Source organism: Apis florea, unplaced genomic scaffold (genome assembly GCF_048593485.1).
Source record: "Apis florea isolate Af1SG1 unplaced genomic scaffold, ASM4859348v1 contig_3203_pilon, whole genome shotgun sequence".
NCBI classification, from domain to species: domain Eukaryota; kingdom Metazoa; phylum Arthropoda; class Insecta; order Hymenoptera; family Apidae; genus Apis; species Apis florea.
Window position 1 is genome coordinate 5,306,355 of NW_028256723.1, and position 21,656 is coordinate 5,328,010.

General features: G+C 24.4%; 5 protein-coding genes across 10 annotated transcripts; 3 read left to right on the forward strand and 2 right to left on the reverse strand.

Moving 5' to 3' along the window:
- Positions 1-140: 140 nt before the first annotated feature.
- Positions 141-2,159, reverse strand: LOC147657169 (uncharacterized). 2 transcript variants are annotated; one of them, XM_086911287.1, is made up of 3 exons: positions 1,926-2,159; positions 1,684-1,816; positions 141-573 (listed from the first exon to the last, which is right to left on the reverse strand). In XM_086911287.1, the coding sequence occupies exons 1-3, from the start codon at positions 1,978-1,980 to the stop codon at positions 396-398; spliced, it is 366 nt and encodes a 121-aa protein (XP_086767413.1). In that variant the 5' UTR covers positions 1,981-2,159; the 3' UTR covers positions 141-395. The 2 variants fall into 2 exon arrangements, with proteins under 2 accessions (XP_086767413.1, XP_086767412.1); XM_086911286.1 differs by lacking the exons at positions 1,684-1,816; positions 1,926-2,159 and adding an exon at positions 1,337-1,606.
- A 363-nt stretch (positions 2,160-2,522) lies between these two features.
- On the forward strand, positions 2,523-9,647 carry Lon (lon protease homolog, mitochondrial). 2 transcript variants are annotated; one of them, XM_012486859.3, is made up of 10 exons: positions 2,523-3,098; positions 3,307-3,531; positions 3,605-3,774; positions 4,487-4,752; positions 6,343-6,534; positions 6,607-6,911; positions 7,050-7,189; positions 7,275-7,557; positions 7,635-8,538; positions 8,636-9,647. In XM_012486859.3, exons 1-10 carry the CDS (start codon positions 2,842-2,844, stop codon positions 8,873-8,875), a joined length of 2,982 nt encoding a protein of 993 aa, XP_012342313.1. In that variant the 5' UTR covers positions 2,523-2,841; the 3' UTR covers positions 8,876-9,647. The 2 variants fall into 2 exon arrangements, with proteins under 2 accessions (XP_012342313.1, XP_003694006.1); XM_003693958.4 differs by having other exon boundaries at positions 2,560-3,098; positions 4,436-4,752.
- gdl (gonadal protein gdl) lies at positions 9,423-10,977 on the reverse strand. Of its 3 annotated transcripts, none has more exons than XM_003693939.4 (2): positions 10,753-10,977; positions 9,423-10,252 (listed from the first exon to the last, which is right to left on the reverse strand). In XM_003693939.4, the coding sequence occupies exon 2, from the start codon at positions 10,230-10,232 to the stop codon at positions 9,708-9,710; it is 525 nt and encodes a 174-aa protein (XP_003693987.2). In that variant the 5' UTR covers positions 10,233-10,252; positions 10,753-10,977; the 3' UTR covers positions 9,423-9,707. The 3 variants fall into 3 exon arrangements, with proteins under 3 accessions (XP_003693987.2, XP_012342320.1, XP_012342321.1); XM_012486866.3 differs by lacking the exon at positions 10,753-10,977 and adding an exon at positions 10,534-10,736; XM_012486867.3 differs by lacking the exon at positions 10,753-10,977 and adding an exon at positions 10,611-10,750 and having other exon boundaries at positions 9,571-10,252.
- Smg5 (Smg5 nonsense mediated mRNA decay factor) lies at positions 10,846-16,186 on the forward strand. The gene is made up of 8 exons (XM_003693966.3): positions 10,846-10,987; positions 11,654-11,876; positions 12,005-12,169; positions 12,559-12,827; positions 13,017-13,197; positions 13,303-14,998; positions 15,084-15,419; positions 15,804-16,186. The coding sequence occupies exons 1-8, from the start codon at positions 10,914-10,916 to the stop codon at positions 15,869-15,871; spliced, it is 3,012 nt and encodes a 1,003-aa protein (XP_003694014.1). The 5' UTR covers positions 10,846-10,913; the 3' UTR covers positions 15,872-16,186.
- A 263-nt stretch (positions 16,187-16,449) lies between these two features.
- On the forward strand, positions 16,450-21,262 carry Ubqn (ubiquilin). Of its 2 annotated transcripts, XM_012486864.3 has the most exons (8): positions 16,450-16,724; positions 16,961-17,207; positions 17,329-17,524; positions 17,606-17,894; positions 18,014-18,679; positions 18,812-18,938; positions 19,015-19,147; positions 19,630-21,262. In XM_012486864.3, the coding sequence occupies exons 2-8, from the start codon at positions 17,106-17,108 to the stop codon at positions 19,704-19,706; spliced, it is 1,590 nt and encodes a 529-aa protein (XP_012342318.1). In that variant the 5' UTR covers positions 16,450-16,724; positions 16,961-17,105; the 3' UTR covers positions 19,707-21,262. The 2 variants fall into 2 exon arrangements, with proteins under 2 accessions (XP_012342318.1, XP_003693998.1); XM_003693950.4 differs by lacking the exon at positions 16,450-16,724 and having other exon boundaries at positions 16,848-17,207.
- The last annotated feature ends 394 nt before the right edge of the window (positions 21,263-21,656 follow it).

Genomic DNA, 21,656 nt, shown 5'->3' on the forward strand with positions numbered 1-21,656 from the left:
TTTTATTTAATATTATTTAAATTCGTTAATTTTGTCAACATACAATAAAATATTTTCATATATATTTTATATAAATAATTATATACAATATGTAAATATTGCAATATTAAAATAAATTATAAAATATAATAATTAAAATATATTGTATAAATGTTTTTATTATTAATTATGTTTACATATATAATTTAATAAAATTTGACGTTATCTATTTTAAATTAATAATTCATTTAAAATTAGAATCTTTATTTATTTATTTATTTAGTAAAAAATAATTATTTATTTAGTAAAAAAATACTAATAATAATTGTTAGTTTTATTTCTAATAATAATTATGAAATATTAAAATAATAATTTTAATATTATACTAATTAATATTAATTATAATTAAATTAAATTTATGAATTTGTATTATCTTTAATTGAATTACTGGAGTTTGGTGGAGTGAGAAACATTCCATAAAACAATGATTCTTCATATTGCTCATGAAGAACAGTTGTTTCATCTTCAAATAATGGTAATACATTTGTATGTAATTTTGAAGTCATTTGAAATACGTATTTATTAGCCGGAATTCTGAAATTATAGAATTATCTGAATTATAATATATAAAAATTTCCCATTTTATTAATATAAAAATGATAATTAAAATCATTAACAAAATATTATTTTATATTATCAAAAAGTAAAAATTATGTTTACTATGTTTTTTATATATGTAATATAAGATGTTATATACAAAAATGAAAACATTCGTTAATTGGAAATATAATTGGCGTCACATAAGTTAAAGTAACATATATCGAAGAAAGTGCGTTAAATGTTATAATATACAGTTTATTTTTAATTTTTTTATTTTTTTATTTATTATAATTTTTTTATTTATTTTTTTTTTCATTGTTCGTAATATAATTCAATATAATTTTTTATTGATAAAAAAAATATTTGTTATATTCAACACACTTTTCTTCAATATATGTTGTGTTCGGACGGCGACATATAACCTACCGCGGCTCAACTAAGTTAGGTGTAATTGATCAGTGTTTTTTATTAATAACTTATTAATAAAATCATAATGAAAGTTTTTGCAAAAAAAAAATTATCTTAGCAATGGTTACCTTTACTTAACGAATATTTTTTTGGGATATCCAAAAAAAAATATATTCGACATAACACTGTACAAATTATTAAAATTATTATATAAAAAAAATATAAAATAATTAAAAATAAATTATATAAATACATATATAATAAATTAAAAACTTAGTAGCTTATATGAGACAGATAAATATGCATTATTTAATGTTTAAAGTATATATTTAATTTTATTAAAATCTACCTGAAATTTTTATTCAAGATATTAGAAGACAATAAATTTGTATGTTGCATATTTTTATTATTAAAATTTGGTGATATGTTAGATTTTTTTTTCATGATATTGTTAATATGATTAAATTGTTTGTTATGCAATGATTGTATAATATTTGTATGATTTATATCCTTTTTAAATCTTTTAATAACATTTTTAGTTTCTTCATCAATTATTGATCTTTTTTTTTTTACTAAATTCATATTATAATAATTGATATTTTGTCTATAATTTTCTTTAGAATGTCTAAATTTAAAAAAATAATTAAAAATAATAATTAAAATATAAAAAATATGGAATGATAAAATTTTTCTTACAATATTAGTTTTTTATCAATTTCTAATTTCATTTTTTTAAAAAATTGATCATCATCATCTATGAATACAATAGTTGAAGCATTTGATTTCTTATTTAAATTGTGTCTAGTAATATTATCAGACCATATGATTCCTATAACCAAGTATGAAAATAAGATTTAATTCATTAATAAGATATAAAATTAAATTAAATTTTAAATGTATTAATTACAATCAAAATTATAAATTAAAATTTTAATTACTTGAACTTAGTTTTTTTAAATCCATTACATGATTTTCTTTATTAATCATAGTCATATTATTATATATTTTAATACTTCTTACAATTTACATGTACTGTGTAGAGATAAAATGAAAATGCATATTTTTAAAAAAGTATAACTTTGATTGGTTATTTCTAATAGATTCAATATTTAAAAATAGGTATGAGTCAAAAGTCAAATTGCATATTGCATAGTAATATGATAATGAATGATATTTAATTAAAACTTAAATAAAATACTTTTAAATATAATTAGATAATTATTATATATATATATAATTATATAAATATAAATATATATAATTTATATATATTATATATATATTTGTATAATTGTAAATATAAAAATAAAAAAGAAAAAAAATAATATTTTGCTTTAATAATATATTTTCTTTAATATTTTTACGAAAAAAAGATTTATTATATATTATTATTATTTCTTATATTTATAATTAGTTTTATCTTAAAACTCAACTGCGTTAGTAGTATCTTTTTTACAATATTCATATATTTCAAAATTTGCATCGATTCGTAAAAATTCACACTACACATGTAAAATTGATATATATAAAAGAATATATCGCTATTTGCATTAAGCAACAAACGAATATCACATTTTTTTTACATTATTACCTGTTTTATTAAAATTTAATAAAATATGAAAATATGAATTTTCGCACGAATACAATTATCAATTCAATATTTACAATTATATTCGGAATGTATACAACAGCTGATTGATGTATAATTAATTTCTCCTAGGTTAGCAAAGTTTCATCAGACTGATCAGTGTGTGCTAGAGTAGAATTATAACCTGTAAAAAGTTTCAAGTAGATCAAAGCATTGGATAAGACGTTTATGCGTTTCATTAAAATCGAGATTGTGAATGTGGAACGATGCGTTTTATGACAGCGGTGAATTTCAAGATTTTGTCCATTTTTCGGCTTCGTATGACGAATGTTCGATCATTCTGCAGAAATCATCAATCAGATTATAAAGAGTTGTCGGTGCATATACGACCACAATTTAAAAGAATAAAATTTAATGATCATGGAACGTTTACTAGAAATATCCATAGTCGTCGACAAACTGCGGCCATTATTTCGATTAGATCATTTGCTACAAAACGATTCAATGATAAAGATTCACCTAAGTAAGTTTTCTTATTGTAAATATTATAAATTATTCTTATTATACTTTTTTAATTTTTTAAATAAAATATATTCGTATTTTTAAAAAAAATAATTTCAAATTACTAATTATAATTTTCATATATGATTATAAATCAAAGGAAATTTTATTTTAAATTTGTAATATGCTCAGTTCCATCTTAAATAAATCTATCGTATTTTATCTTATAGTGGAAATAATGAAGATGATATTGGAGATCCAGCTTCATTACCAGCCACAGTTGTTGTGCCAGAAGTATGGCCTCATGTTCCTGTTATAGCAATTAATAGAAATCCAGTATTTCCAAGATTTATAAAACTCATAGAACTTAGTAATCCAATTCTCATGGATTTAATTCGCAGAAAAGTCAAACTAAATCAACCATATGTTGGAATATTTTTAAAAAAATTAGAAGAGTAAGTGCTGAATATATAAATATAAATAATGTATAAATATAATTTTTATGTTTGAACTTAATCATTTTGATAGAAACGAAGCAGAGATTGTACAAAATTTAGATGATATTTACTCTGTTGGAACATTTGCACAGATACATGAAGTACAAGATTTAGGAAATCGATTAAGATTAGTTGTAATGGCACATAGAAGAATTAAGATTGTTGGTCAAATCTTAGAAGAACTCCCAAAACCTACTCACGGTAAGTATTTGAATTTATTTAAATATTTATATACATAAATATATAAAGCTTGACAACTAAATATTTTTACAAATATTAATAAAACTATAAAGTTTTAAAATATTAAAAAAATAAATTTGTTGAATATCAAAAATTTTTTGAAAACTCTTTTTTTATATACTTACTTAATTTACATGGAATGATTGAAATAATATTCATTGAATTTATCAAATAATGGATTATATTTAGATTATATAAATAAATCATACATATTCAAAAGCATAATGTTTTATTTAAAAAAATCAATCATATATACATTTTTGACATTTTCAAAATATGCAAAACAAAAAATAATTAAATCAAGAATTAATTCTTGTTCTTTCTAAAATATTTTAATTTTATTCATTAATTTTTTTTATATACATATTTCAAAATATAGTTGTCATGTTTTATATAATATCTAATAATTTTTTATATAATAATATATTATCTAATAATTTTTTCTATTTTAATAATTTATATTAAAACAAAGTAAAAATAAAATTAAATAAATTTTTTTATTTATTAAGTATGCTTTTTTTTTAATTCTTACTTAAAAAAATAAAAAATTAAGCTATTATCTTTATTTAATTACATTTTTTCAAATAATTTTTAATATTTATATAAATACTATACTATACAGAAATGAAATTGACGTTTCCTCTATTAAATACAACAATTCACGTCCCTGTAGACGATTCAATTTCTGGTGGCAAACCAAGCCGTAGGTCATTAATTCGTAAAAAAACAGAAAACAAAGTGCCAGAACAAGATAAAGTACAGAAAATTGAGGAAATTAATATATCAGAAATTAAGATCACAGAAGGAACACAAGAAAAAGTTGAAGAAAAAATTAATCCTCCAACAGATTCTACAGCACAAACTAACCCTCAACCTTTGTTAATGGTAGAAGTTGTAAATATCACCCATGAGAAATTTAGACAAACTGAAGAAATTAAGGTAAATTTAAATGATATTCTTTATGTAAAACTTATAAATTGATATTATATAATACAGTCGAATTTCAAAAAAGAAGACACCAAAAAGACCAAAAATCTTTGGTTTATAGAAGTTATTGCAATTTTCAAATAAAAAAAGATTTCTCAAAAAATTTGATATATAGAAATTTTATAAGAAGATTATTAATTTTTCAATTCAAAATAAAATAGCATAATTTTGTCTGCTTAATATATTATCCAATTTATAATTCTTGTTTTTATTTATCTTCTTATCTTTTATTTATATTCTTTATGATCTTCTTAGTATTTCAATTAAAAATCCATAATCTCAGATAATGTTGATTTTCACATTTCTTCTTAGAATTCATTTATTTAATAAATAACAATTATATATTGAATAGATAAAAGTTAATTTCCATGGATATGCACATAATTGAAATGCAAAAAAATAGAAATGAGGCTTGTGTTATTTTATATATTATCATATTGTTTAAGACAATTCTAATAATTGAAAAAAATGAAACAATATTAAATGATTCGTTTCTGATATGTTATAATACATATTCAAATTATAGAAATAATGGTAATAGAAATTCGATTCATTCTTCTGACTATTTTAAAATCAAATTATAGAAATAAAATAATGCATCTAAATATATAGCAAATAATTTGAATTAAAATATATTTTATTTCTATTTAAGGGATTTCCTATCAGTATCATACTATATATATTATATATCTTTTTTAAATGGATGCATAAATTCAAAATTACTTATGTATGAAATCTCATTTAATTGAAAAATATGAATATATATTTAGAAACATATATCTAATACTGATAAGAAATCTCACATTCATAGAAGTTTTCGTAATGAAACAGAAACAAATAATAAAATTTTAGTCTTATAAATATTTTCAAATTATAAAGGATCAAGTTATCAAGATTTGACTTCGTATTTATTAATTGTTCTTGTTTGATGAGAAATATATATAAAAAAAATAGATGATTTACTAAAATTATTAGACGAATACGTAATGACGCGTAATATCAAGTACATGTATACATTATAAAAAAACTTAGGAATATATATTTATTTATTGTAATTATTTATTGATTTGCATTTGCTATCAAACTTAAGATTTATGGACTATGTCTAATAAAATTATTCAGCAAATTTTTGTCAGCATTAAGTCTATACAATTAATAATCTTTATGATTATTATGATATGAATAATATTGATTCTTGAAGAAATTTATTGTAATGTTGATATAAAATTCAAAAATAAAATTTCTATTAGATATGATTCTATAAGAAATCTTGAGCTATAACAAATGCACAAACCTTTGTTGTTAAATTGTTGTCAAATTTATTAATTTATTGCAAAATAATCAAAAAGAAATATAATAATTTTTGATACTTGAAAAATTCTAAATGTTGTAGATTATGTAATAGTAACATGAACTTTATATATTCATTATTTATAATTCTTTAAAAGATTGTCATTTTTAAATTCACTTTTATATCATTTCATATTGAGATTTTTAATTTGATTTTAATTTTATTATAAGAAAAATTAATTTAATATACAGGCTTTGACACAAGAATTAATAAAAACTATTAGAGATATAATAAGTATGAATCCATTATACCGTGAGTCTTTGCAACAAATGTTACATCAAGGACAGAGAGTTGTAGATAATCCAGTTTATTTAAGTGATCTGGGTGCAGCTTTGACAGGAGCAGATGCACAAGAATTACAACAAGTATTAGAAGAAATGGATGTAAGTTATTGTATTTATAACTATCATTATAATTAATCTTTTAAATAACTAAAACAATAACTTTACTTATAGATTTTGAAAAGATTAAGATTATCATTGGCACTTTTAAAAAAAGAATATGAATTAAGCAAACTTCAACAAAAAATTGGTAGAGAAGTTGAAGAAAAAGTCAAACAGCAACATAGAAAATACATTCTTCATGAACAATTAAAAGTTATTAAAAAAGAACTAGGACTTGAAAAAGATGATAAAGATGCTATAGGAGAAAAATATAGAGAACGTATAAGAGAGAAAACAGTTCCAAAAACAGTAATGGATGTACTTGAAGAAGAATTAAACAAATTAAATTTCTTAGAAAGTCACAGTAGCGAATTTAAGTATGTTTTTTAATTTTGTAATTTATATATAAAAAGCTTAAAAATTTTATTCAATGTTTACAATATTAAACAAAATATTATTTTTAATTTAAATAATTTAATTAATTTTTTAATTTGGTAGTTTAATTTTATTTCCAGTGTGACAAGAAATTATTTGGATTGGCTTACATCCATGCCATGGGGTGTAACTAGTACGGAAAATTTAAATCTTCAGCAAGCAATTGAAATTTTGGATAAAGACCATTATGGAATGGAAGATATAAAAAAACGAATTTTAGGTAAATGAATATTTAATAAATAAATAATTAACTATAATTTATGAATTATATATAATCTATTTATATTTTATTGTTTTATTTTCAGAATTTATTGCTGTCAGTCAATTAAAGGGTTCAACACAAGGAAAAATATTATGTTTTCATGGTCCACCAGGTGTTGGAAAAACATCAATAGCTAAATCAATTTCTCGTGCACTTAACAGAGAGTATTTCAGATTTAGTGTTGGTGGAATGACAGATGTAGCAGAAATCAAAGGTCATAGAAGAACTTATGTGGGTGCTATGCCTGGTAAAATTATTCAATGTTTAAAAAAAACAAAGACTGAAAATCCGCTCGTTCTTATCGATGAAGTTGATAAGATTGGGAAGTATGTAATTATTAATAAATATTGTAGTAAAAAATATGTATATATAATTATAAGCCATATATTTTCTCTTTTTTTAGAGGACATCAAGGTGATCCAGCATCAGCTCTTTTAGAAATGTTAGATCCAGAACAAAATGCAAACTTTTTAGATCATTACTTAGATGTTCCCGTTGATTTATCAAAAGTGCTTTTCATTTGCACTGCGAATGTGATTGATACAATTCCAGAACCTTTAAGAGATCGTATGGAAATGATAGATATGTCAGGTTACGTCGCAGAAGAAAAGCTTGCAATTGCTAAACAGTATTTAGTACCGCAAGCGATGAATGATTCAGGTCTCAATAATGGACAGATTAATATAAATGATAACGCACTTCACGCGTTAATTAAATCTTACTGTCGGGAATCAGGAGTAAGGAGTCTTCAAAAACATATAGAGAAAGTTCATCGAAAAGTTGCATTCAAAGTTGTTAAGAAAGAAGCGGAAAAGGTAGATGTAACTATGGATAATTTACACGAATTTGTTGGAAAACCTGTGTTTACACATGACAGAATGTATGAAATTACACCTCCTGGAGTCGTTATGGGTCTTGCATGGACAGCTATGGGAGGTTCTACTTTATTTATTGAAACAAGAATTAGAAAACCTTCTACCGGCAAAAAATCGGAAGGTACTTTAGAATTCACCGGTCATTTAGGTGACGTGATGAAAGAATCTATTCATATAGCGATGACAGTTGCAAGAAACTTTTTGAATCAGGAAGATCCATCTAATAGTTTTTTGATCGATTCTCATTTGCATTTGCACGTACCTGAAGGTGCTACTCCAAAAGATGGTCCCAGCGCAGGTATTACTATCGCAATAGCATTTATTTCGCTTGCAAAAAATCAACCAATTAGACAAAATGTTGCAATGACTGGTGAACTTAGTCTCATGGGTAGAGTTCTTCCTGTTGGCGGTATTAAAGAAAAAACGATTGCTGTAAGTATGAGTAAAATAAATATTTTATTATATTCTTTTATATAATAATTATTATTTAACATATATTTTCTTTTTTTTTTTCTATTTTTTTTTTAAGGCAAAACGAGTTGGTGTAAACTGTGTAATTCTACCTGAAGAAAATAAAAAAGATTATAATGATCTTCCTAAATATATTACGGATGGTTTAGAAGTTCATTTTGCTTCAACTTTTGAAGATGTATATCGTATATGCTTTACACCACAGAAAAAAATTAATACTGTTCATCATCAAAAAAGTTTAGATCTTGATATTTCACCACCGCAAACTGCACCACTTTTGAGTAAAAATACCGACTGAATTGTATTTAAGAGAATTAAGTACTTAAAGGCATTTTAAAGGTTGATTGCTGTACGACTTTGTGTGCATGATCCATTTAAAAGAATTAGATTTAAAAATAATTGAATCTATTTTGACATATTGTTTTATATAGTATCATAGAAATAAAAATGTAGAGTAATAATTTATTTAATTTTGAAAGAAAAAATTGAAAATCTCACGAATTCATTTCATTTTAATTTCAATTTCATTAATGAATGATATATTTTTTTTTAATATCAAAATGAATTAAAAATTATCAAGAATATTATTATTACTGTCAAAATATATTTATATCTTTTTTTTAATAAACAATTTATTAAAAAAATATTTTATATACAAAATAATATTCTTTATTATTATCATATATTCAATAATAATAGCAACAGAACATTTATGATATAATGTAAAACTTGTTTGTATGCAGATTATTCTGCATTGTACAGTGCTGTTTGCTACAGAAATAAAAACTATGTATATAATTCATAAAAGACAACAAAGACTACAAGTCTTAATTAAAAAAATAATGTTTTCTACAAATAGATATTTATTAATATTCTTATATAAAAAAACTATTAACACAATTACATTGTTTTTTAAATTATTTATATGATAAAAACAAATTACTAGGAATTAAATTATTTATAGGATAAAAAGAAATTATTTTAAAAAGGTGCTACTGTACAAAGGAGAGACACTATATTAATTGAACTATTGTACAATTTGTTGAAATAAATAATTATAATAAAAATCATACAATTTAAAAATTTATTTAAAAATAATTGGAAAAATCCTTATGTTTTTATAAATTATATTAACTTGGAACCTCCATTTTACTTAATCTAATGATAAAGTCACATAATCTCATTTGTACTTGAATTTCTGTTGGATTATTTGTAACATAAAAACCAGGTACACCAGCCTTTTCTAAAATACTTTGTTGATCTGCTACTTTTTGGTCCAATTGTAAAACTAATTTCATATCCATTTGTTTAAGTTCTTCTTTATGTTTTTTATGTAATGTTGTTTTTATTGATATTCTTTCTTCATCTGTAGATATTGATGATAATGATTCTTGCATTTCAATTTTTTGTTGATTTAATAATTGAAGACGTTGTTGAAAAAGATGTTTTTCTGTAACATGCTGTATTTCCATTAATCCCTTAACAATTTCAAATATTGTATCATTCAATAAAGAATTAGCTAAACCAGATAATAGTTCATATGGAAGACGCATCTGATATTTTGGAGGAAGTTCACCAGCCATGTGTTGAAGTTGTTCCACTAAAAAGTACAGTTTTCTTTGTAGATCTTGAGGTGTTGGAGTAGCAACATCCATTGCTTCATCATCAAAATGTACTAATAAAATATACTAATTTTAATAAATTTATAATAATTTTACTATTATTTTTACATATTAAAAAATGAAAGTGAGGTTAATTTTATAGTACTATTTTTTATTAATACAGTACATTGATAAAATTTTTTAAATAATTTTCAGATAAAATAAGTAAAGTGAAAACAGATTTCTAAATGAATAATAGATTATTTGTCTTATTAAAAATATGAAAAACTGACATTAAGCAAGTTAAAGCATTGTTTACAACAATCAATTAGTAAATATTAAATGCAGTGCTTACATATATCATGTAATTATATTATAATAAACATAATTCTAAAATAAAGTTTCAAACTGTAGAAAGGACAAAAGACTAACATGTATATTTTAACTTATCGAATTAAATTTTTCTAATTATTAACATAGTTTTAAAATATTCTATTTGGCAACACTGTTGCGTAAGTTTTCCAGGTGACTTTCCTGCGACAATTATAAGTAAACCATATGTACGTATACATACGTGCAATTGTGGTGAGCTCCGCACGTCGTGGGAGGTTTCTGGAGTTAGGCGAGGGCGAATGTCGAATTTTCTTACTGTGGGACGGAGATGCGCGTGTCAAGAGACCGCGGGAAAATGAATAATGACGAAGCGGCCAGGAAGTGAAAAATGATCGAAGCAAAATGAGGAGGGCGTATAACACTGCAGCAGATGTCCGAACGACTGATTGTCTTGAACAAACAAGACGTTTACACAAGTAATATTCAACTATAATAACATCAGAATTGCTTTTTCTTTCTACTACTTATCCGATATTATATTTGGAAGAATTTTTTCACAGTTAGTGGAACATCTAAATTTAACTTATGTTAACATAACCTATACTCATATACCATGATCTTCTATTGGCGCGCTTTTATGCATAGTTCACGTTTATTAGTTAGAGAACCTTCTGTGTGAAAAGATATGTTATTAATCCGTATATATTGTATATATATTTATGCTATTTGTTTGAATGTGATTTTTTTTTAATGTAAATCAACTATAAAACAAATTTATACATTTAAACTGTAATCCTGTATTACAAGGCTTATATAAAAATTTGTTAATATATAGTTGTAATTTTTTATTTTAATTATTATTTTTTAAAAATATTTTTTTAAATAATATTAATAATTAGTTCATCAATAATAATAAACACTTGCAGCAGCAATTTTTTAATATCTTTTGAAAATTTTTATTCTATATATATATTCTATAGATGAAATATTAAAATTTATTTAAAAATTGATATTGAAATTTATATTATTTAGTAACATATATAATATGAAAAATGTAATAATATAGAATTTTATAATAAATATAAATTTATTACAAAAAAACATATTATATATAATAATCAGAAATTATATTTTATTAATAGGGGTATAACAGATATTGCCAAAAGATTAGACGAACAAAAAAGCCGTGCATTAACAATAACAGATTTATTTACCCCTTCAGGGGAAACACTACGAGTAAAACTTAAAGATTATTGTGTACGGTTAATAACTAAAGATCCTGTTGAGTATGCACGTAAAACTGAAGAATTGTTATGGAGAAAAGCATTTTATGATATTGTTTATGCATCTAAAAAATTACGAAAGGTATAAACATTTATAAATAATTAATTGTATAATTAAATGTATAATTATAAATTATATTTTATACAAAATTTTATTCATTATATAAAAATAACATTTTATTAATTTTAAAGTAATAAATTTTTTTTTAGGGTAATGCATGGACTGAAACAGAAAAAGCAATGTTATCTGTCCATTTGGCAGTAGGGGTTGGATTTTACCATCATTTAATATTAAAACTACAACTAGAATATAATTTAGATCTAGTTGGTACTATTGATTTTGCATTTATGCAAAATGTAACAGAATTATCAAGTGTAAGTTTTTTTGAAATATCTGTATTACACAAATTATATAATATATATATAAATATATATAATTATATGAACTTTGATTTCCTGTCCTAAATTTATTGACTTTTTTATGAAAATGTATAATTAGTATTTTTTATTAATAAATAATTTAAAACCATTATAAAAAATTTAGGAAAATTGTAATTTGATAACATTTTTGTGTATAAAATGATATAAATTATTAAATATTTTTATAAAAACATATATTTAATATATGATATATTTAAATCAAATATATTCAATTATCCATGTGATTTTTTGATATTTTGTATACATAATAGAAAAAATTAATTATAATAAATATTGTGTTCAATAGAATTAATCTAACTTTTCATTTTTATATATTTTATTAGGCAAAAAATAAGACCAATCAATCTAAACATCATACTGAAGAAGTGAAATTATGTGTTATGCGCTTAATTCATAGAAGTTTGGTATGCCTTGGGGATTTAGCTAGATATAAATTAGAATTAGATCCATATTGGGATCCAATGATAGCAAAGAGGTATTATAAAATGGCTATAGTGATTGATCCAAATATTGGAATGCCACATAATCAGTTGGGCACTATAGCAGGCAATACAAATTATGGTCTTGATGCAGTATATCACTATATGAGATGGTTAGAATATCTTTTTATTTTATATTTAAATATAATTGCATTTTTTATTTATTATAATTTATAGAAATTTGTTAGAAGATATGCTATATAAATTATAAAATATATTATTTTCATTCTTTTAGAAGTTTATTGTATTTTTATAAATATATTTTACATTTAATATATATTATAACGCTAATTATTTTATAGCATTTTATGTTCTGAACCATTTGAAGGAGCAGAAGGAAACTTAAAGAGAGCCATTGTTACACATTCTGTTTGTACAGATGAAAAATGTCCTACACATATGTGTGTTTCAAGATTGTTTTCTCTACTTCAATTATGGGATTATGATGTACCAAATTCTGATAGAATAAATCAAGAATGTCAGGTATTTGAATTGATATATTTATTTATCTATTTAAATTATCTTTTATTATTCTTATTTCTATAAAAATTATTTTTATTATATATATATTATAATTTTTATTTTTAGGATCTTTTAACTAATATTGAAAATTGCTTAAGTTCGGAACAACTTGAATCAAATGATATGAATATAGATGAAAAAGAGAGCAATATCGAAGTATATCTTCAAAACTGTAAATATGAACAAACAAATTATTTAACAGATGATATGATATTCAAAATTGTAGCCATATGTTTAATGTCCATTTCAAGATTAAAAAGCAAAGAATCTAGTGAGGTGCAAGGTGTTGTTGCCATAACCTTAGCAATACTGTCTCAACTAATACAATTTACAATAACTAGATTACAAGAATCTTTTATAGATTTATCACTTCCTGACATAGGATTATCACATTCGAAAGATAATGATTGTGTCACTGAATCAGTAGATGTTGAAGAGAAGCATACTACTATAAAATCGGATGAAAATAATGAATCTAAAATTATTGATAGCAAAACAATTTCCGATAAAGGAAATGTTATAAAAAATGGTGACATTCAGAACGGTTCACGAAAAACTCGAGATAAAAATAAAAGTTTGCTCACAAAACTTCGAAGACGAAAACGAAGAAATAGCAGTGATTCGGATGTAAGCGATATTGATCATACAACAATGGAATCATCTAGCGATGAAATAAATTCTGATGTTTCTGAAACAGAAGATGATGTATTAAGTGAAGAAAATGTATTATCAGATGATGCATTATCCGAAGATATTACAGATGATGAAGGTGCATCTGTGCAAGTAAATAAAGAAAATAGTGAAAATTCTGAAACAAAGACAATGAATGGACATATAGACTTGGAAAAAGAAAATGAAACATCTGAGATAATAAATGATCATGTACCAAATGGTGAACAAACACTTGATGAGCAAAAGAAATTAAATGATAAAGATTTAATAACTAATTCTGAAAATATAGAAATAACTAATTCTAACAGCACATTCGATGAAAATAATACATCATCGGATAGAGTAACATACATTGCTCAATTAAAGAAACAAAATTTAAAACCAGATGATATACTAAATATTATATCTGGAAAAGAAATATTGGCATCTATTAAAATATGTTGTGATTGGTTGAAAAGTAATCCAGATATTATACGAATATGTGGAAAAAGTTCACGCATCTTATTAAAGCGTATTACAATTTTATTAAATTTGATTAATATAAATGCAGAAATGCTATTGAAAAATTATAAGGATGACAGTATGATTTTATCGAGCATAGATAAATTGAAGGAATGTGTTAAGATAGTACCGTTACCGGAAGATATTGATCTAAGAGGATTAAATCTTTTAGAAGATGCTCAGAAATCTCTGAATTGGAAGATATTACACAAACATAAAATGAATAAACAAGAGGAAATCTTATTGAGAACATTAAAATTAATTGAATTTGGATATTTTCTTAGTTCTGTTGAAGATGCTGGAGTAAAATATGAAAAATCAAAACAATTATTCGTAACAATTGATTTAAATACTTCTAATGTAAAGGGTAATAGTAAAGATTGGGAAATGGATCATTCACGTGGAAAATTAATGAGACATATGGGAAAATTATGGTTGAAAGCGGAAGTTTGTGCATTAGAGACTCGTTTAAGATCTAGACTCATGTCTCCTTATTTGGTACCTGATCATGAGGCTTTATCTAAGCACACACCAGCTCTAAAGCGTTTGGTGTATGCCAAGAAATTTATTGTTGTAATTCCTAGTGTTGGTATGTAAAAGAAAAGTTTGAAAAATGAATTATATTCTATTTTTTATGAATTATTTTAATTAAAAATAATAATAAAACTTTTTAGTTGTTTCTGCATTGGATGAAGTAAAACGTATTAGTGGTAGAGCAAGAGAAGCAACACGTTGGTTGGAAACTCAATTGAAACGTGGTTCAAGATTTCTACGAGCTCAAAGGCCTCATGAACGTTTAGCATTACCATTTATTAAAGGACCAAGACCAAAAGATAAAGAAGCATGGTTATTTTTTCAAATTATAGAGTGCTGTCACTATCTTACCCAACAGACAAAAGTTGGTATAACAAATGATACAGAAACACCAGTTGTAACATTATTAACTGGTTGTAATCCAGATGATAAAAGAGTTTTCACATTTAGTCCTGAAGGATTGGCAAAGAGTGCAGGTATTTTTTATTATAACATTTTTAAAAATATTTTAGATTATTTATTTTAATTTAGTTAATATTTATGTACAAAAGGAACTATATTACTTAATTTGCATAATAAAAAATCATCCATGTTTTTTTTTTAATTTTTAATGAATATAACTACTTTTGTATAATATATGCTGTAATAATGTTTTAAAATTTTATTTACAATCTGTTTAAACAAAGAGACTACTAGAACATAAAAAAATTTTTTTAAATTCAGTTTTTCTTCAATTAACAATTTTTTTTTTTATATTCCAAAAATTAATTCAAAAGTGATAGTTTTAAATAATCTTTTATAATATCATTTTTTTTTTTAATTTGTATGTTTTGATTATTAAATTTAATGTTCAATTGCAGGTGTCAATATCGAATATATTGAATCATTTCATACAAAGTGGAAGGCATCAAGTAAGAGTCATGGTTGAACATCTTAGATTAATGGAGATGATCATCTGCTGCTTCCTTGTACTAAAGTGAAAGGTAAAAGACTTGGCCCTTCTTAAGAGCTGCGTATACGGTGACGCTACGGCATCAGCTGAGCGGGCGAGTCAGAGAGGGCTGGAAACCCAGAAAAGAAAATCGACGGTTCTCCTGCAATAAAACCAGTGGATTAATATCTTTTTTTTCATGAATTCTAAATAATAAAATGGTTTCCTTTTAATCACTAGTATTGTCTTTTATGTTAAAAAATTGTATTTTTAGGTAAATATTTTTCAATAAAAATAAACTTGCCTTCACAATTTTTTGATCCCTCAAAAAAAACGAAAATTAAAATAAAAATTAACTATATTATCGTATTAAAAAAGCGTTATTTTTTAATTATAAATGATTTTATTGAGATAAAAATAAATCGTGTTATAATATTACTAAAGTTATTCTATCTAAATAATAATATCTCATAATAGTATTTTTTTCTAGAAAATAATATTGTAATGAATTGTGATGCATAATACATTATCGAAATACAGATTTTCAATATTGTTTAAAAATCTAAACTAAATCTAAACTGATAAATATCTTATTTGATAAATTCTATGTAATAATAATTTTAATAATAATTTCATTAAATATTTTATATAGTGAATTTGCTTAGATTTCATAATTTCTTCATAAAATACATCATTCTTTAATGCGATACAATATATATCTGATAGATACTTAAAACATGATATATAAGCAAACTTGTGTTAGTATTTTAAAGTTACGATAGTGGTAACACGACATAACCTCTCAACCAACAATTCGAGATTTTTCACAAATAAGACCACGTATTTTTCAGTAAGATTATTATTTCATTATTCATGTATTTAGATAAAGATTATTTAATAAGATAATAGGATTATTTTTTTGGTAAACTTGATATATTTTAATACTTAATGAAACTATATATGAGTGCTTGACATATCGTGTACTTTTCATCATTTTATATATTATGGTTCATAGAATAGTCGCTCAAGTTGACCCTTCTATGTGATCTTTATAGTTTTTTGGAATAACTTGTTAACAAAATTTAGCGTAGTTTCTTCGGGAATCGGTTCGTGAACGAAATTCCCGTGGTGCAAAAAAGAGTTAAAGCATTCAAGAAAAGTGGTGCGCAATTGGCCCTCAACGAGGGAGAATCGAAAGCGTCGAAAGTAACGAGTCATCTACCGATTCAAGATGGCAGAAGGCCAGGATACTCGAAAGAAAATTACTGTTAACGTCAAAACGCCAAAAGAAAAACAAAGTATTGAGATTGAAGAGGATGCGAGTATTAAAGACGTAAGCTTTTTGATTCTATATTCTGTAAATTTCATTAAAGATTAGATTAAATATTAAATAACATACTTGTTACACACATTATTGGGTTAACTCTAATAATTATTTTTTCAAAAATTTATAGTTCAAAGAAGCGATCTCGAAGAAATTTAATGCTCAAACAGAGCAATTATGCTTAATTTTTGCTGGAAAGATTATGAAAGATCATGAAACTTTGAGTACACATAATGTAAAAGATGGTTTAACGGTGCATCTGGTTATCAAAGCACCACGTACTCCTACTAATCAAAGTCAAGATTCTACACCTCAAAGATCACAAGGTATGAAAATATGAAGAAATATTTAATTTCAAATTATTATTATGATAAAATAAAATTTATTATTCATTTTATTTTATATAGCTGACATAAATGCAAGTCCTTTTGGATTAGGAAGTTTAGGAGGACTTGTAGGTCTAGCATCACTTGGTTCAGGGTCCACTAACTTTATAGATTTGCAACAACGTATGCAACGTGAGCTGTTGTTAAATCCAGAAGCATTGCACCAAGTACTTAATCATCCATTGGTGCAAAGTCTGATGAATGACACAGAAAGCATGCGTAGCTTAGTTGCAGCCAATCCTCAAATGCGAGAATTAATGCAAAGTAATCCAGAAATTAGTCATATGTTGAATAATCCTGAATTGTTGAGGTAAAAATAAAATTATTGAAAATAATTTTCATATGATAATTATTATATATCAATATCATTTATATTTTAAATAAAATATATTATATTTTTAATTTGCAATATAAATTATATTTTTCCAGACAAACAATAGAGTTAGCACGTAATCCATCAATGCTTCAAGAATTAATGCGTTCTCATGATAGAGCTATATCTAATTTAGAAAGCATACCTGGTGGTTATAGCGCACTTCGTCGCATGTATCGTGACATTCAAGAACCTATGTTTGCAGCAGCAGCAAATGAACAAAATCCTTTTGCAGCATTAGTGCAAAATAACAGTAATGAAGATAGCCAAAATAATCCACAGCAAGGCCAAGAAAATAGAGATCCATTACCCAATCCTTGGTCTCAGAATCAAAATGATTCTTCCAACCAACAACAACAGCAACAACAACAACAAGGAAGAGGTCTTTTGAATTCACCAGGAATGCAAAGTCTTGCAGCTCAAATGATGGAAAATCCACAATTAATACGAAATATGTTAAATGCTCCATATACAAGGTCTATGTTAGAAGCTTTGGCAGCAGATCCAGCTATGGCTAACAGAATGATTTCTGCTAATCCTTTTCTTCGAGGAAATCCACAAATGCAAGAACAAATGAGAGCTATGATGCCCGCGTTTATTCAACAAATGCAAAATCCTCAAATTCAAAATGTTGTCACTAATCCAGATGCTTTAGCTGCTATTATGCAAATCCAACAAGGCATGGAACAATTACGTACTGTTGCTCCAGATTTTGTTGAAAAGCAAGTAGAAATATATGTGTAATTTATAATATATATTATATTTTTTTTATTATATATATTTATATAATATTTCTATAATATATTATATATTTTATATATTAATATGTATCATATTAATATAATTTTTCTTAGTATGGGATTGACTGTACCACCTACAACTACAGCACCTAGTGCAGGTACAACAAATACAACGCCACCGACGACAGAATCATCAGATACAAATCAACAAGATGCATTTTCTCAATTTATGGCACGCATGGTAAACATCTTATTGTTACAAATAAAAAATATATAAAAAAAAAACTAATTAATATATAAAATTCTATTTTTGGCAGGTATCAGCAATGGCATTAAACCAAGGTGTAGAAGTGGATGGTCAACCTGTACCCCCACCGGAAGAACGTTACAGAGCGCAATTAGAACAACTTACAGCTATGGGTTTTGTCAATAGAGAGGCTAATTTACAAGGTAATAACAAATATTTTTTATATTTTATTATTTTCAAATTTGAAATATTTAATATAAAAAAATATTTAATATTTATTATATTTTAATTTAGAATATTTGATTGGCAAAAGTAGTTTATTAAAAATTTAGCACTTTCATTTTCTTTTGCATATTTAGTATACTTGAAGAATATAAAGAATATTGTTGTTAGAGTAGTTACTTTAAGACAGAATTTTCTATAAATGTTTGATATATTTAGATACGATATTTAAATATTTCAATTAAGTATAGCTCTATATATAATTTTAAATATATATATATATATATTGCATCTGCACATTTAAAATATTATACTATCTGACATTTATAGAAAATTCATTTTTATGTAGCATGAAATATATTTATAAAATATATACTTAGATATATATATTTGTAAATGTTTGTAGTATGTACAAATGTAATGGATAAAATATAATATACGCACATTTTAATATCATTTTCAGCACTAATCGCCACTTTTGGAGATATAAATGCCGCTGTTGAGCGACTACTGTCTAATGGACAAGTGTCTATGAGCTAACCACCAATATGCAATACTGTTATTCCATTACTATTTCTAATTTTTTCCTTATTTACCTCTTACAATAGGCGTGGTGAGAGATATTTGAGGTAACTGACTGTCGGAAAAAGAAAGAAAAGAAATAATTATAAACTTCTACCCCAACTCTTGACAGAATACACGCTACTGACTCGTTCAATATGCATTTTTTATTTTTGGTCAATATTTGTATCGTATTTCGATGATACAAGTATTGATATCTAAATGTTTAACTTGTTATATGATATATTTCACTCTTAAAATTTTCTAGTTTATTTCTGTATTCTGTATTTCTCGATGTGCTCTAAGTACTAGATAGCTCTGTTAATGTATTTCGTCGGTGTAAATTTGTTTATGACATATTCAAGAGAGAGAAAGAGAGAAAATATGTGGTATCAGAATGAACGAACGAGCGAGAGAGAGAGAGAGAGAGAGAGAGAGAGAGAGAGAGAGAGAGAGAGAGAGAGAGAGAGAGAATGAATGGAAGGAAGGAGTGGGAGGGTGGGTGGGAGGGAGGAAAGGAAAGAATTCTATTAGATCATAATATGAAGGACCTACCCTTCTTTGTTATATTGTACATTTATAGTGTTTCTTAGAAACAGTGAAACCTGCATGGAAAATAGATTGCCGTTAAAAACAAATATGCTTCTGGCTTTGATCAATCAACTGTAAATTTCATTGAAAAAAATGGTCATTTATTTTGCTTAAATGTATGTAATAATCCTATTAGTAAATGTATTGCATGAAACATGTTCATATGTTTGCCATATACAAAAATGAGTATGTTGTTATATACAGGCATGTTTGTTATACAAAAATGATTATGGGATAATTATTGATCATTAAGAATAACACAGTAATATTTGATGTATAGTAATAAACGATTTATTGAAATGCAAATTCGAAAACTTCGAATGAATAAATCATAATTTGTTTTTTCTGCTTAAAAGAGAAAGTATTCGGTAATCCATTAATGTTTTCCATGTAAGTTTTGTATGTACGGCGATAAGAAGCGGAACATTCTTTCTTTATTTCTTCTTTATGCCGACGCACATTGTTTTCCCTTTTCCTTTTCTTTTTTGTTTTCTTTTTCTTTAGTTTTTATGTTATTAAAAAATTAAAAAAAAAGAAAGAAAATTATAAAAAGTACTATGCATTATATGTCTTTAAGATACAAATTTAGAGATTTGTAGCGTGATGATCGAGAATTTTATGGTGTAGGTTGTTTATAGAGAAACACGTGAAAAGATCGATTATAAACAAAATATTTCATGTAAATGTGTTAAATTGGAAATGTAATCGTCGGTTACATTTAAGGTATACAGAATAAAAGAAACGAGGGAATGTTGTAAATTATCTTTATTAAAGGAGAAAGAGAATAATGCAGTTATAATTTTAATATTTTGGATTCATGTACGATTACACAAATAATTATGCGCATTATAATAAACTTTTATGTGTATTCAGTAAATCTTCATTAAACAAGCTATTCTGTACAAGCGATTATATCACAAAATAAAAATTATGTTTGATTCATATTTACTTACTTTTTAAATGCGAAGATATTCGATTTCTTCAGCAATACACATGAGTGGATGATATATACAAATATAAAACATTAGGAATAACATAGACTGCAACCTATGTAAAATATACATTTTAAATCGAATCATTTTATTTAGTAACTCTTTCCCAAAATCATAATATATTATTCATATGCAAATTCATTACTATTTTACTACAATATCACAATTATTGGAACATGCATGTAAACTGATATATTAAATTCCATTATGATATAAATGACAATTATCCATTTATTACCCTGTCCTCTCATGATGTATTGTAAAAAATTTTTTAATGTAGTAATCTACGTATATTATCTCATAATGTATGTAAATTAATATATAATATAATTTAACTTTATTAATC